This window comes from Eucyclogobius newberryi, unplaced genomic scaffold (assembly GCF_026437365.1).
Source record: "Eucyclogobius newberryi isolate DKJ021-1_F unplaced genomic scaffold, fEucNew1.0.hap1 SCAF_21, whole genome shotgun sequence".
Lineage (NCBI taxonomy): Eukaryota > Metazoa > Chordata > Actinopteri > Gobiiformes > Gobiidae > Eucyclogobius > Eucyclogobius newberryi.
In genome coordinates this window covers 10,521,475-10,539,157 of record NW_027315846.1, presented here as the reverse complement: position 1 = coordinate 10,539,157, position 17,683 = coordinate 10,521,475, and the positions used below count along the sequence as shown (strand labels likewise).

General features: G+C 37.1%; 1 protein-coding gene across 1 annotated transcript; it reads left to right on the top strand.

Moving 5' to 3' along the window:
• The first annotated feature begins 725 nt into the window (after positions 1-725).
• LOC140371000 (M1-specific T cell receptor beta chain-like) lies at positions 726-16,791 on the top strand. The gene is given in 9 exon segments (XM_072458277.1): positions 726-874; positions 958-1,125; positions 1,128-1,253; positions 13,082-13,199; positions 14,293-14,351; positions 15,458-15,805; positions 15,876-15,917; positions 16,382-16,488; positions 16,571-16,791. Coding segments are annotated over 9 exon segments (1,050 nt in total). The 5' UTR covers positions 726-816; the 3' UTR covers positions 16,595-16,791.
• The last annotated feature ends 892 nt before the right edge of the window (positions 16,792-17,683 follow it).

Genomic DNA, 17,683 nt, shown 5'->3' with positions numbered 1-17,683 from the left:
AAATGTTGTGATGTTATGTAACAGACTTCAAGGCCAAAGTCACTGGGACCAATGATTGTTTTCTCCTACAACCCAATTCAACTCATGTCCTCTTCACTACATCCATTCATTTCACCGTCTTTCTCTTCCTCTGAGCGTCTGGCAACTAAAACTTACACTTTGATTTTAACTTAAAAATCTCTTAAACTATAATAAATAAATAATAAAATCAGGCCAATAACAGTAGAACTAGAGACAAGACACACAAGTTACACAAGTTCACCAAGCACTCCACCAGAAAAGTTACATATTACATCTTTAACCAGTAATGAAAGCTCTTAGGTAGGCCTGACCATTTGTATTGTACATTTAGACTTTATAAATACATTATTAACAAAAATAAAGGTTGAACTGTGGCAACTGAAGGCTTCAAGAGAGAGAATGTTTACCATTAAAGTGAATTATTGATGGAAATGTATTCTTTTTTGACATTTTGATTTAATAAAGCTGCTGTCTTTGTTTTTGACGGTCTTGATAGTCCAGAAATAATTTACAATTATTGAAATACAACACATTTTTTTTATAAGTCATGATAATTGAGCCTCCCTGTTCTTAAGTTCTGTCTTCTATTTCACCCCAAATCACTCGAAAACCAAATAGGCCTAAACTAACAAACTCTTGACTGTTTTAGGACCAGTTCTGGATCTGTACCGTGTGATGTACAGTAGGGGGCGCTGTGTCCTCAGTCTAAAACAGAGCATGTGACACAAGGAGGCACAGAACAATAAGACACCAGAGGATCTTTCATTTCAACTGAACCAACTCAAGAGCATAAGAATGGTCAAACAAGTTCACTTCTGCTTTCTCATCATTTGCCAGTGGTTAACAATAAAAGGTAAGTTCAATTTGAATATTTACAGAACTATCAAACAACATCAAGGGAAATATTTGTCTGAGCTTTTTCTCCTTCACTTTTAGGTGGTGTTGATGGTGCAGATGTGACCCAGACTGACATGCTCTGGAAAAGAGAAGGAGACGAGACCACAATGCACTGCAGTCACAATAAAGGAGCATCTTATTTCCAAATGTACTGGTACAGACAGAGACCTGGAGAACACATGAGACAAATTGTATTTACTACAACAAGTACAACCAGTTTTGAGCCGATTTTAAATCCGAAAGATTCAAAGTCACAAAACCTAATGCAGAAAGTGGCACATTGACCGTGGAAAAGCTGCAGCCTGTAGACAGTGGAGTTTACTTTTGTGCCGTTTGTGAACACAGTGACACAAACTCATTTCAAACATGAACAAAAACTCAACAAAACTGAAAGAGAGGATACACCTGCAGCATTTGGCACACGCTCAATATACTGTACAGTGGTTATGGCAACGTGACGTGGAAAAGAGTTATACAAACATCAGATAGTTGCTTAGAGTTATGTGACTATATGATTATATTAAATGACTTGAAAATGTGTTTCTGCCATTGCAACTTAAGATATGGTTCAGTTTTGGCTCATTTGTGTGAACTATTCTTTGAAAATAACAGATAATGTACAGAATTTGATATTAGTTCTCCCATTTACATGAACTTTAAATGATAAATCTTAAGTTATGCCCCGATATTCTTTATTTTTACCTGAGTCAAGGTCAAATGTATTTATATAGCACATTTATAAACAGACCCACTGCCCAAAAGTGTTCAATAACCAACAAGCATGTCATTCCTTGGACAACAACTTTCTACTTCTAAGTAAAAAGCATCATCATCTCAACTGAACCTGAGATGCTGTTTCACATCGAAAGGCACAGAAAGATCATGTTTATGAATAAAAATGTTTTTAAAAGTTTCACTACACCGATAACTGTCCTCTTTGATCGTTCCTCTGTTTTCTGTTTAACCTCCACATCCCATACATCCTCTTCACCTCCTTCTGTTCATCACTTTCACACCTTTCCAAACGTGCTGATGCAGTACCATTGTCTGTACATAGGGGGCGATCTACCCTCAGTCTAAGAAGGTCATTTAAGGTGACGCATAAGAACTGCACATCTGAGCATCTTCCAGTTCATTAACTCAAGGCACAAACATGTTCAGACATATTTTCACCTTTCTGGCCATTTTGTGTTATAGATTACAAGTAAAAGGTAAGCTCCATTGAACAAAGTACTTTTATTACCACAGACTTTTTAAGTGGCTGTTGTTATATTGATTATAGGTCAAGTTGAGGGCGCGGATGTGACCCAGTCTGAGATGGTTTGGACAAAAGAAGGAGATGACGCCTCGATGAGCTGCAGCCACACTAAAGGCGCTGGTTATGCTCAAATGTACTGGTATCGACAGCTTCCTGGAGAAACCATGAGACTCATAGTTTACACAATGTACGGCAAAGATGACCATGACTTTGGAGGGTTCAAAGGAAATAAATACTCAGCAGAGCGTCCCGATGCGGAACATGGGACGTTTACAGTGAGAAAAGTAACAGCTGCAGATACAGCCGTGTATTTCTGTGCTGTGAGTCAACACAATGGAACAAAGTCATGGAAACGCTGGACAAAAACCTCTTCAGACTCTGAGTGCACAGTAGAGGGGACTATTGACCACAATGTGTGAATAAAGACACGCCCACCAACGCTGCAAGTGCTGAAACATGTACAGGACTTCTCTAACACCAGAGTCTGGCTCCACCTCGGACAAAATGGCCCGTTTGGAAAAGGGTCTCCAAAGCTTCTTTTTACTGATGCTGTTTAACGGTAAGATTTCTTAATTAATCTGCATTATTTGGTGAAACTGGAAATATCATCCCATTTGTTTTGTCTGCAATTGTTATGAATCTGACTGTTAATTTAAACAAAAAAGACTTACTTAGTACTTGTAATTGTTTGATTTGGATCCCATTTTGTGCATTTATTGTCCCGTTTGCAGTAAAATAATGATGTAAATATAAAGTTTTCCATTTAAAAGCATTTCACTGGGGCTCAAAACTCCTGCCATGGACACAACAGATGGATACTTTTGCAACATACTTTTTTTGCTGCAATTTAAAGAAGGACATTACAAAGAAATGTCTGACACAAACTGCACCAACAATCAAAAACTGGACAAATTATAACTGACATTCAAAAAATGGAAGAAATTACATTCAGGCTTAATATGAAAATGTAACTTTTTGACAGACTCTGTGCTTTTTTTTCTTGCTTTCTCTCTCTTTGTGTCGTGTTCCATTTTCTCACTTGTTGTTTCTTTGCTCAGGTGTGTGTTTTTCCAGTGTGAACCAGAAGAACAGTTTGTGTGAATCTGAAGGAAGGAACTCCACTCTCCACTGCAGCCACAACATGGGACAGTCTTATTATCAGATGTACTGGTACAGACAGAGGCCTGGAGAAAACATGAGACTAATCGTCTTCACAACGACCACATCAACTCCTGATTTTGAGCCTGATTTTAAACAGGGGTTTTCAGTTACAAGGCCGAGTGCTGAAAGTGGCACATTGACAGTGGAAAAGCTGCAGCCTGGAGACAGTGGAGTGTACTTTTGTGCCGTCAGTGAACACAGTGACACAAAGTCATTTAAAACATGAAGAAAAACTCTACTATTACAGAAGACACCTGCTGCTTTTGGCAAACACTCACATTAAAGTGGCTGGTGGTGGGAAATGAAGCCACACGAGGAAGAAGTGAGCAGCATCACACTCCAGATGCAAACAAACACCAAATAAAGACAGATCATGTGCATGTTGTAGTCGTTTTTCATCACTTCATGTGCATTTTAACAACATATTTACAGTTACATCATTATTTTACAATCCAAACATGGCCATTGGAATTGTAATATTAAAAACCTGCTCCTAAAGTGGGACAAAAGAAGACAAAGAAATAAAAGATTAGTGTTAAAATTTAAATCTCAACACTATGAAACAAGGCCTGAAAGGGAAACATACATTTCTCCACAATTATAATTAAAAACAGAAGCAATTTCTAGTCTCACACTATAATGATCAAGGCTATTTTAAAACTATTCAGGACATGACCAACTTAATCCTATTGTTATTTCATCTTGTGTCTTTTATAGATTAGTCTCTGGATGTTGAATAAGTCCTGTTCATGTTAGCGCACAGCTAGTTCTGTTTGTCTTCTGGGAATTAGCCGAGTTCTGCTGAAATAAATACAAATGAAAAAGATCTCAGAGCCAGAGGAAAACTATGTTTGTAATAGTGTTTTTTGTCTCACAGCTAAAGGCTAACACACATTAACTCAAGTATAAAGCTGACAACTTGATAAAAGTACATAGAGTGAGATACTTTCTGTTTGACTGGACTAATTCCCACAGAGACATATATTAAAACTTATATAATATACATAGTAAACTGGTCCACGTACAATAAAACAAGGCCCTTTTCACGACAGCGATTCCGGGGGCTGTAAACATGCAGATCTTCACGTCCCGCTAACACCCGCCCTTTTATTTGACTTTACTACATAAAGTGCCACTTCACTCATATAAAACTAGATTAAATACTTATCACACTTACTATCACATCAAACAAAGTCCTAATAAAGCATTAAATCCTGTCATATGCACTTTAATAACTTGTATATTCTAAAGCGATCATCAGTTGTGAGCTAATGTTGATTTTGATTGATTTTGACATGTAATTTTACTGCAGACTGTTATTCCTACTGTAAATAGTCATGTTCTCCTGAGACTAAAGGTTAACTTCTTCAGAATAAATGACGTAGACAGTTTTGATTGGCTTCTTTTATCTCCCCTGACTCAAACTCCTCCCACGTCTTTCTCTCATCCTCAGAAACACACACACTCCGCCCTGAGTCAGCATCATGTTCAAGTTCACACTTCTTTTCTCTTTAGCGACTCTGCCTTTGTGCTTTTCAGGTGAGACCAAAAGCATTTGTTGCATTTTAATTCATCAGGACATAAAAATGAAATGTTTTTCCTTCTTTGTTTTCTTTTTTCTGCAGATCAGTCCAAATATGCGGTCGACCAAAGTCCCAAAAGCATCATCACAGCTCCGGTTAAAGAGCTGCTCATTAACTGCACCCACTGGAGCTCAGACTTGGACATGATCCTGTGGTACAGACAAACTGTTGGACTCACAGACCTGACCCTCGTCGCTTACGTCAGTTACCCCACTTTAGTTGACTAAACTTCACTCAGAAATACTGAGGAATAACGGCTTTCACACACCTGCAGCAGCTCTTTGACAAGACTAATATGATGTAATGTGCATTTAATCCATTAGAGGGCGCCGTTTGTCACAATAAGAAGCAGCATCAACACAAACCACGTTATTTACAGAATAAAGCACGTATTATATTATAATAACACATAAATGATAGTTTCCAAACGTGCCAAACGTTCCAAAAAATAAATAAAATAAATAAAATAAATAAAATAAATAAAATAAATAAAATAAATAAAATAAATTACAATAAAATACAATAAAATATTATTAGCTAAACATTTAACTTTACCTTTACTTTTTTAAGAGATCTTGACTTGATTTGTATTTTGACTTGAATAAATTAAAATCAGGTTCAGGCTCTTTAATTTTCCTGCATTTGTTTTGTTTGACCTGAAGTCTAAAGATGTTATTAGAAATACTTTGTACTTTCCAGTCCAGTTAAGAAATGCAGTGGAGTTAAACAAAATGTAAGTAAGTAAAGTACAAGTAATAGTGGTAAATTATATCTACTTTTACTTTGGGCTCGATGAACAATAACCAATAGGAACAGCAGTGTTTTGTACCTCCCACTTTTACATAACACTTATCAAACTGAAACATGTGCATGAAAAGATAGATTTGAGTATGAATGCATAGCCAAAATGATCATGGAACTTTCTATAATTTTAATAGCCTTTAAAATTATACTGGCTTCAGGTATTTTTCATATATTTTCTGAATATGTATCTAATTCAGTATATATTGTGTATACTTGGCTAAATATATCGTACGATTTAGGGGAAAATTGTGATAATGGTTGTGACTTTTTGTTTTTTAAGGCTCTTCTACAAATGTCCATCAAACTCCAACTGAAATTGTCATTGAAATGGAACAACCAAGTGAAATCAAATGTTCTCACAGCATCCAAGACTACAACCGTATATTATGGTACAAACAATCCAAATACTCCACTCAACTGCAGCTTCTGGGATACATGTTCATGAAGGATGGATATCCAGAGAAAGGAGTGGATGTGGAGATGAAAGGTGGAGCACTGAAGGACCAGACTTGTATTTTAACTCTTCCAAATAACAACGAGAGTGCCAAGTATTACTGTGCAGCGAGTAGCACAGTGAGTCAAAGAGGTCGACCCCATGACAAGAATATTGACTCTGATTAAAATGAGCTCACAGCCATTTGCACCTGGAGCATGTTGAGCTCAGCCAAATCTGATATAAAAATATAGGAACATGAAAAAACAGAGAAACCAACACCTGCAAATGTGGATTTCATTGTGTCATTGTAGTTTACACTTTATGTAAACCAGATGTTGAAATGTCCATGAATCTGAAGCCATGTTATTTCATGTATCACATTATTGTAATACAAACATAATTATTGCCTAAAGTACAAAATCTATGTTGGTTTGTGTCCTGTAGATGGAGCTGCAACTCCAGATTTAAAGACTTTACTGAAGACTTTACTGTCTGAGGGGTTTTTAGTAATTACAACTTTTGCTAAATGTACTTTCACTTCAGTATTAAGAAGTATGTTTCTCTTTGTAGACTTACTGATGCAAGATAAAAGAAAATTAGCCATAGATCCATTCAAATAAGTATTATTTTAATGTGTCATATTTTTTGCGCTGGTATCAAACTTCACTAGGAATGTCCAGTTCAAATCCTATTGCATATCTCAACCATAATTATGTTACTTATATCTGTGGATGTGTTATTCGTGAAGATAGTTTGAAAACACTGGACCAGAACATACTGCGGAGCAACCATCATCATGACATCATCATGACATCATGACATCATCATGACATCATCATGACACTAACTACTAAAGTTATAGCTCAACAACTAGAACCAACATATGAATCCATCATGTAAACTCCGCCCACAAACAGCCGCTATAATACAACTACTTCCTGTTCAAACAAAGGACAAATACTGTCGTTCTTGATGTGACTTGAACTTGAAGAAAAAACGTTTTACAATGATTTACTTTTGCCTATTTTGCCTCATGACAGGTAATTCATTATGTGGGATTTGTTATTGATGGCAAAAAAAAGGTTGAAAAAAAAGATAAGAAACATTAATGAATTTGCCGTACTTTTGACATTGTTGCTAATGTTCTTGTGTTTCCAGGATGCTGTTTTGGTCTTCAGGTCCATCAATCCACTTCAGATTTAATCAAACACGTAAATGAAAAAGTAAACATCTACTGCACTCATGGGAAATCAGACTACAGACTGATGCTTTGGTACCAACAACCATTCAGAGACACGGCCATGAAGTTAATCGGATATTTATATTTTAAAGCAGTCACTATGGAAAAGCAATATGAAACATCATTTAACATCAGTGGTGATTTGGGGGGAACTGAGGCCAAAAACGGGTCACTGTCAATCCAGTTAGACGGACCAGAACGGAGCGGAGTTTACTTCTGTGCAGCCAGTGAAGCACATCGATACAAAGAAAGTGACAAAGTGAACAAAAACTATAGCACTTTGTTTGATATTAGTGGTTTTCAGAGAGAGAGAAACTGCACCTGCTGTTGTGGTTTATTCAGGTTTATGGGTGTCGTTATTAAAAGTGTTCTCAGGTTTTTGTATCGTCTATAATGAGATGATTTAGGATGTATTTTCATTACAATAATGTTCTGTTGAGTCCTGGAGTTGTAAAGTGAAGACCTGGACACATGGGAAGGCAATTTAGAGCAAATAAGTCTTTGGCCTCAAGTCTGAGTCGAGTCCCAAGTCCTTTAAGTCACTACAACCAAACGATTGAATATTGCTTATATTTTTTTGTAATTTATATGATTTTTTGAATTGTTCTTCTTCATAAAACGCTGGTCACAAATAAAAAAGTGTTGAGTGACATGTTCCAGTTTGTTCCTATTAAATGAAACAATAACTGTGTTTCCATCACTTTTTTTTTAATGCTCATTTTGAAGTAACTGTCACATTTCACATTTAGAATCCTTAATTCACATAAAACTTCACACACTTGCTTGAGGTGGAAAAGCACATTTTGAAAAGTGGAAACATGTTTAATCTGTACATCTGATCATCAACTGTAAAGCTATATTTTTTAGGAGAAACATCTTGATTAAACTTTGACTTGATTAAATGGACTAATCATTGTCTCAATTAAGTCACGTCTGTAAATCCACATCTCTGCATATCGATGACTGCAGCAAAGTGAGGGACGGTCAGAAGCTTATGCTATAATAGTTAAATGATGTCAATTATGTTAATTGAGACGTGTCCACAATGGCAGAAGTGAAGGTCTCTGGAGATTATTCAAATAATTTAGGCAGCACTGAGCGTCCCAAACATCTTTATGACCTGCAATAGAACAAGTCCTGTCTTTTTCTATGTTGTAGTGTCGTTTTTAGGACTATTGTGTTATGCAACAGTCCTTATTATACAGCAAAAATGTCCAACAAATCACAATCACAGGAAAAACGGTAACTTTTTAAAAACATATTCTTCCCAAATGCTGAAATTACAATCCTCTTCCCCCAAAAATGACAAACGACTAAAAATGTCAGAATATTTTTTCAAACCAGATAAAAGCTACTTCAAGTTTCTGCCTGTTGTACTTTTTGAGATACAAATGTTTAATGAATAAAACTTTGATGTTTTAGTGTGTAAGAGCTGAATAAAATAATGAAATGTATGATTTGATGAAAATGCGTCGGTCTGAAAAGATTCAAATGTTTTGTATTGTTCCCATGGTTTATGTAAAAAATAAAAAGCTTGTCTGTGGAGTAAGAGTCACTTCCTGTCTGTCCTCAAATAAACGTCATGTCTTTGTGATGATACGTGTCATTCTCAACATGAGGTGGACTAAAGTCATCCTTCCTTTCATCACAACATTAATGATCACAGGTAAAGATGCATTTAACGTCTCTTCATTTCAGTCACATGTGAACTTTTAACAACTATTTATCACATTCTTTTGCAGCCGTGAGTCTAAATGAACATAAAGTCTTCCAGTCGCCTCCAGATGTATTTTTTAAACCCGGGTCTGAGCTAAAACTGACTCTGTCTCACCAAAGCACCAAATACGACACAATTTTATGGTACCAGCGACTAAATGGAGACACGGCGCTCAAACTTCTAGGGTACATGTACTACAAAATCCCCAACGCCGAGGACGCATTTACGGAGGCTTTTTCTGTGAGCGGTGATGGAGAGAGGGCGGCTCATCTTCACATCTCCAACCTGACCACCTCAGACTGTGGCGTGTATTTTGGAGCTGCGAGACAAGCCACACAGTCACAGGAGCAAAGGAAACGCATCACAAAAACCTCTCAAATGATACGTTGGATTGAGTGGTCTGTGGTACAAGAGTCGCAGAAAAGAAAAGACCACGAAACTCAAGTTAATACAGAAAATGTCATTTCAAAGTGTTTTATATCTTTTGGACAATGGGAGAAGAATAAAGCCCAAATCAAACTGAGAGGACGTGTAGATTGTGGTGAAGAATATAAGATCTGAACTGTTCATTACAAACTGTCAAGACAAAGATGAAAATGATATAAAGTAGGTTTATATGTATTTGTTTTAGGTGGAATCTAAAGCATTTATTTAATACTTACTTTAGCCTTTGTGAACAAAATGTCTGAATAAAAACTGGATAAACTGAAACTAAATGCAGGTGTTTTTATTGCTCAAAAATACCTTTAAAAACATACATTCTTATAATAAATAGTTTGAACGTAATAACATCACAAAAACACACTCCTTCACAAAATTACACATTTGAAAAAAAAAGCAACATGAATGTGATATTTTATACATTTTAGAACTGCCAACATTACCTCAATTCATCCAAAGATAAGAGTACTTCGACGCATATATATATATATATATATATATATATATATATATATATATATATATATATATATATAAATAAATATTGTATGGCAATTTAGGAAGCTGATGACTTGCTGTGTTTTCTTTATTTTTTTATTAAGGGGCTTAACCTTGTCCCACCCTCTGATCATGTGACCTTGTGACACCTTTGATTTAAGCTTCATTCAGCACCATGACTCTCATCAACAACATGCTGTTCCTGTGTCTGACTCTACTGTTCAGATCAGGTCAGTTTGTCTTATATTTACATCATTTTTCTTGGAGTTCTAATCACGTTCTGTTCCTCCAGGTCTCTCCAGCACAGTTATCCAGCCAACGATAAATCTATTTACTGACCCTGGTTCTTCCACAAGGATCGACTGCAGTTTGGAGGGACGTCCAATGAACAGCTTTTATATGTACTGGTACAGACAGAAGGTTTATGGAGCAAAGATAGAACTAGTTTGCAGTGAAATCGATGAAAAAAGGGAAAATTTCCAGTGTTTGCTCGATGGAGCCAAGAATAACTTCTCTGTCGTGATCAGTAATCTGGTCCCAGACGACAGTGGCACGTTCTACTGCACTGCCTCTCACAGCGAAGCATTCAACCACATCACTGCACAAATAACACTGACACATGGTTTACAGGCGAGGGAAAGGGGCAGGGTGGAGTTCAACCCTTTAATACAATATAATACACAACACTTACTGTAAATAGTGCTTTTCAGGACTCCCACAGACGCTTTAGAGGAGAACAACAATAAATATAATATTATTAAAAGGTGGTTTTGAAGAGATAGATATTAAATAAAAAATCAAGATCAAGAAACAACATTGTTTTGCAACTAATAGTTTGATTGTTTCTATGTTTAACATGAAGTCTTTTGTTAGAGCCTCAACTGTCAGAAAGTGTTAGAGAGAAGAAATAAACTTAAATGAACCCCACATTTGATCTGTTATAATGTCATTTACATGTATAATAACAAATAAAGAAGTTTATATGTGTGTCCCAAAGTTTAAACACATTATAACAATGTGATCCCACACTGGCCTCTACAGGCAGCACGTGGCACTGCAATAGAAAACACATCTGGAGCCATAAGAACCTGATCAGATTTTTTTATTTCTTTGATTTTCAATGAGTTAATTTATTCAACTTGAAAAGTAATTTGAAAAAAAAAGGCAATTTTTAAGGACTTGGTATTGTGTATTTATTAGTTAAACCCCTCTAGCACTCTCAGGCCAACGTTGTCAATAAGAATTTGTTGTCAATGTTTTTCCTGGTAAAATAAAGGTGATACGTGCTTGTCAGTAATGTGTGCTATATTTATCACAAATTAAAATCACATAAAATAACTCTGTAAACTGGTCTCTGAAATGACAACATGTGATGTAGATTTGATTCCTGATCAAAACAATAATGTTATAAATACTGTGGATGCCCGTGGCCTCATAAAAGAAAGTAAATTTGGTCAACGTAGTTATTGTAGTTTATATCATCACTAAAAACGCGAAAGAGTTTGAACAAGATATAACTTCCAACTCCATGCAAAGTAAAAAAAAACACGTGTCATATGACGTATGTGACGTATGTGACGTATGTGACGTATGTGACGTATGTGACGTATGTGACGTATGTGACGTATGTGACGTATGTGACGTATGTGACGTATGTGACGTATGTGACGTATGTGACGTATGTGACGTATGACATGTATGTGACACATGTGTGATGTCCTTCATCTTCTTCCTGTTCTATAAAAAGTTCTTCTCTTGAGCTTGTGTAAAGCTCAGTGAGATCTATAGATATGAGTGAAGCGGCGCTCTCAGAGGAGGCGGGTGAGAGCTGAGCTTTTTGTATGAAGTCTTTTCATGGTGGGGACATGGGGCACCGTGATACACTCCTATAGAGGCGCCGTACAAAAACCTCTGAGCTCTCACACAGGGCTGCTCTCACTGCACTGGGACAGGAACAGAGAGAAACAGGACAGAGACAAGTCCACATGGACACAACCCTCGCTCTGAACGGGACATTTCACTCACTGAGGACATTAGAATATCATTTATTATTTAGATTTTGATGCAACTGTCTCCAAATGACTGTGAGTCTATAAATATGACAGAGGCCTGTGACTGGAGCTGAAGTCTGTTTAGGAGACGAGGTGAAAGTCAGAGTTGTGGATAGTTGTGGCCACAGTCTGGTCTAAAGAGACTCTTGTTTCATGGAAGAAACAGTGAGTGTTGAAGCTGAGTTTTGATCTGCAGTAACAGCACTGTGACCTACACTGAACCTGCTTACTTTGGACCAGGCACCAGACTCACTGTTCTAGGTAAATATGATGTTTTTATGATGCTCTTGGTCTTACATGAAGTAGAATCACAGGTATGTTGAGTCTGCACAGATATATATTGGTTCAGTCAAATGAATGATGAGTGTTTGTTGCTCTGTAACGTTTCACTGTGACAATCTGAACGAAGCTCACTTCGGGACAGGAACCAAGCTGACTGTTTTAGGTGAGCAAATGCAGTTAAATGTATAATATTTAAATGTTGTGGTGCGATAAACTGGCATTCGAGGCTGAGATCCATACGAGGACATTTTGATATCACGCTTGAGCTCTGTGCCAACTATGAAGCGTATTTCGGCCAAGGAACCAAACTGACAGTTCTGGGTGAGTAGAACCAACACAGCCTGATTCATTTATCTTTAACTATGACGGGCAGATAGTCAGTAATGGTGGTGGTACATGTTAAAACAGTATTAGTAAAAGAATGACAGAAAAGCAGCTGGTTCAGTGTTAAGGCAATGGCTGAATACACTGTGTTTGGTTCTGGCAGCGAGGCTTTCTTTGGTGGAGGAACTAAATTAACAGTTCTGGGTAAGACACCATAATATATTGATTTGTGTGCCTTTAATTCTGTTCTAATGTTGAAAATATAGTTATTGTATGGACTGAAGCAAGTGATTGGTAAGTCACTCATTTCCTGAGGACATTGGCAGTAAGTTTAGGAAAGAAATGGTCTGATTTTAGCATTGAGTCAGTTCACTGTGACTCTGGATCCTCTGAAGCCTTCTTTGGTGGAGGAACCAAACTCACTGTTTTAGGTAAGAGACCTAAACAACTACAGCATTATATTTGTGACTTACATACTTCAATTGAGTGACTTTTATTGGTGAGGTTATTATGTTAAGTCTTATTGCTGTGCCTTCGACAGTGAAGCTTACTTTGGCCAAGGAACTAAACTGACTGTTGTGGGTGAGTCAAAATGTGGCCATATAGTCACTTGTAGTATAGCAGTAGTTGTAGTACTTGGACCTGTTTGTGCCTAAAGGTAAGTACTGCAAATACATTTGAGTACAGAACTTTCACACTGTGACTAGCACCTATGAAGCCTACTTTGGTGAAGGAACTAAACTGACTGTTATAGGTAAGAAATCTCCTTGAATTGCAAATAAAACAGCATAAACAGATGTATTAATATAGTCTACGTTTGTATTATAGTGCAGTATGTTTGGAGAATGTTAGAAACGTTGAGCTTTGAGCTGTAGATTCAACATCCAAATCAATGCTAAACGTATCACATTGAACAAGGTTTTCATTTGCAAAGCCGGCCCTGGCCCCAAACATGTGCCAGTGGTAAAGACGTGATCGTGTTGAAGCAGAGGCAGAAAAAGCAGCACGTTTTTGCACAGTTGAGTCGCTCTGTGTTCTTACAACGAGGCTTACTTTGGAGCTGGGACCAAACTCACCGTTTTAGGTAAGAATTATGTACTTCAAATCGTCCAAACTGCTTGTTACGAAGGTAGAAAATGTCAAACCCTTAAATACAAACATTAAAGCATATTCAGACAGCTATTTTATTATTATATTGCTGTTTTTTGCAAGAGAAAAGGTGAGATCCATGCTCAGAGTTATTAGGTTCTTATTATATCCACGTGTTACTGTGGGCAACCAGTACGAGGCTTACTTCGGAGCTGGGACCAAACTCACTGTCTTGGGTAAGAAAATGCATAAAATGATCACCTTTTATTCTAGAAAGTTGTGTTGTTGATTGTAGAACACTTTGAAATCAAGTTTTGCAGTGAAAACAATCAGAAAACTCGCCCGATTCAGCACAAACTATTGATCTACAGCGTTTCAATGGATATAAAAGTTATTGATGAAGGTTTTCTGTTTTTAACATGAAATGAGGTGTTTTATTGAAGTGGGAAATGAAGCTGGGAAGGTTGAGGTTTTGACAGTCGCGTTGCAGCAGTGTGAACAACTATGAACCAGCCGACTTTGGAGAAGGAACCAAACTGACTGTTTTAGGTAAGAAATGTATGAAAATGATTCTGTCCAATGCAAATGAAGAATGCACGATTCAAAGATGAGACCAAAGTGAAGTGAAAGATGTGGAATATCGACAGAATGATTTTAGAAAAGTCAATGCAAGATTGAAGGTGTCTTTGAGGTTTTGACAGTAGCGTTGTATCAGTGTGAACTACAACGAGCAGGCGTACTTTGGAGAGGGAACTAAACTGACTGTGTTGGGTAAGTCTTTGTAATCTCCACAAAGTCAGAACAAAAATCTGTTTCATGAGGAAAGATTCAGTTTCTTTTGGAGCAGTGACATAAACGGCTTTTGTATTTTGATCCAAATGTAAAGGAGAAAAATACTGGTTGAATTTGGTGTTAATCCGACTGGAGCATTTGAGGTAAAAGAGGTGGAGGTTTTAACAGTGGCAGTGGAACAGTGAGAACAACAACCGCTCAGGCTTATTTTGGAGAAGGAACTAAACTCACTGCACTGGGTAAGTCTGGAAAAGAAACTGTCATCAAACTAAATATAATAATATCATAAGTGCTGTTGTTGTGAAGCATATATTTTTATTAATTTGTTATTGTTATAGAAGAATAGTGTTCTAAGAATTATGAAGAAAATGTTTCACGGCAAAATCTGGAAAAACTGTGATTAAATATTCAGTAAAAACATAAATTAGTCTTAATAAAACATGAGCTTAATTCATAATGTAGAAAGACTTTAGAATGACTAAAATAATGGGTTATGACTTATGATATTATGTTTCTGAGGTTGAATAATTGTGAATAAACTCTTTGTTCATGCTTTATTAAGGCCAATGAAGGTGTAGTTATTCTATGTAGTATTTTTGGTAAAACAAACAATATTACAGAGGTTTATATAGAATTACAACAAAGTCGAGGTTAAAAACATTTGTATTTACTAAACTCTACAATATCTGCAGATGAAACGACCTTGAATTTGCAGTAATTGTTCAAACACTGGTTTAATTTGCCGAGTTGTCACTGAATCACGTTGATGAAAATTCACGACAATTTCCATTTTAGTCCACGACACACTTTATCCATGTGTAAAACGTCACATTTCTACATGTTTATATTTTGTCCTTCTGCAGAATCGGACAATGAGGTCAAACCACCAGAAGTACAAGTCTTTGTCCCGTCTGAGAGCGAGCGTCCCAGGAGAAGAGAAGACCCTAAAGCTAAGACGCTGGTGTGTGTGGCCAGGGGCTTCTACCCGGATCACGTGACCGTGTTCTGGAAGGTCAATGGACTGGACAGAACTCAAGGGGTTTCTACAGACAGCGCGGCCCAGAGGAAAGAAAAGCACTACAGCATCAGCAGCCGCCTCAGAGTGAAAGCCACAGACTGGAACAACCCAGAGAACTGTTTCAACTGCACAGTCCAGTTCTATGACGGGACAGGATACAAAGATTACACTGATGGAGTTTGTGGTATTAAAGGTGAGTCCAAGACGTTTACAATGGCCATCTTCAAAGAGGAAATGTCTCATCAAAAATGTGTCTCCCTCAGAAAAAGAAGAAGAAGAAGGTGGCTTGACGAGCTTGACTAGAGGTATGAAATGATGTATTATGTATGTGATGTGTTTGACTCTATGAACTCATCAGACTCTGGACAAGTCAGAAAATCAATAGTTTGGCCTCTATTATGTGATCGGTTATTTAAATGAGACTTATTTAAATGTGTCTTTGTAAAAATGGGCTTCAACTGCTTTTAAACACATCGACACATAGACAAAGCCAATCGAGGCTCAAATTATTTGCATTTACGTTTTAAAAATAGGGGCATCTGTAGCTTAATTGGAGAATATGCCCACTTACCAAAAGGTTTACGGTTCAAATGTGTTACAGTGTCACTTCAGCGCTCTGAGTGAACTAAAGAATGAATAATGCACCAATTTAATGCAACTTTGAGTGAGCAAAATACTGCATTTCATTTCAAAGGACTCCATTCATTTGCTATTGAGTTAAGGCTTGACACATGGTGAGTCATTATTTGTGTCTCTAATGTGTCCACAGAGGAATACCTGAAGGTCACGCAAACCGCCAAACTGTCATACGTCGTCTTCATTGTCAAAGGCGTCGTCTACGGGCTCTTTGTGGCTTTCCTGGTCTGGAGGATTCAGGTCGGTACAAAAATATGAATTGTTTGAGTTCAGCAGTGATCCTGAAAGTCTGAGTAACTGTGTTTTTCCTGTTTTGTTACAGCGTTTGAACGGGAAACAAACCTGAGTCAAATTCAAGTTGGCGTCATCAGAAGAATCGTGGCGTCAGAGTCTTTCATCGTATTGTCGCCTGGTTTAGCATCAAATCTGTTTAATCTATAAATGTTCTTGTTGGTTTTTTTGCCCTCTGATATTTCTAAACGTGTGCAGCACTTTGAGTTGCTGATGTATTTTAATTGTGCGCTATAAGCAGTGGATTTTAAATATGTTATGTCTGTAAAGAGCTACTGAATGGTATAATTGCTTAAGTTTTTTAATAAAACACATATTTGTTTCTTATTTGTCTTGTTGATCATGTTTGAGTTTCTTCATGAGTTCAGGGCTGATCTGTTGCATCATTTAAACATAAGAGTTTAAGGTTGTATTCACACTTGTGCTGGTTTGGTCCCAGTTTGAGCCTAATTTAATTCTGATATAAACTTAATTTGGTCCTGATTTAGTTCTAGTTTAGTCACAATTTGAATGTAGTGTTAGTACAAGTGTGAATGCACCAGAAGAGAGACGTTTTCTGCTATTTAAGACAATTAATTACATTTTAAACTGCAAATGAAGCAGCTGCATTTAAAAACAACTGAACTTGAGCCAGTTAAAACACAACATACAAACATTATCTCCATATCTGCCTCAGCACCACGTTATACTCTTATTTAGAGCTGCTATGGCTGTTTGAAGAAGAGAATATTTTTTGATTGTAAAATAAGTGTCAGACAGGAATTTAGAACATGGCACTAACACTAACATGGATATTTTGTATGGTTAATAAAGTGAGAATACAAATATAAACAAGTATTATTAAAACTACCAAAGCAGAAGGATTAAACTAGAAGCACAAATGATTGCAAATGTATCGAGCGCTGACAGGAAATGTGTCTGTGGTGAGTCAAACCGGGTTAAAGCAGGTTTTAGATGCGAGAGGAAACAGGACGTGGTCACAGCATCTGCAAAAAGTCTCCTTTAACCACCTGCACCTGCCGCCCCCACACAACCCTGTCTGCACCGCCGCTCCTGCCAATTTCAGAACAAACATCTGGAAAATGTGACGTTTAGGTGTTCACTTCTGCAGGTTTATCTCGTGCAGTCGTTTATGTGCAGTTTG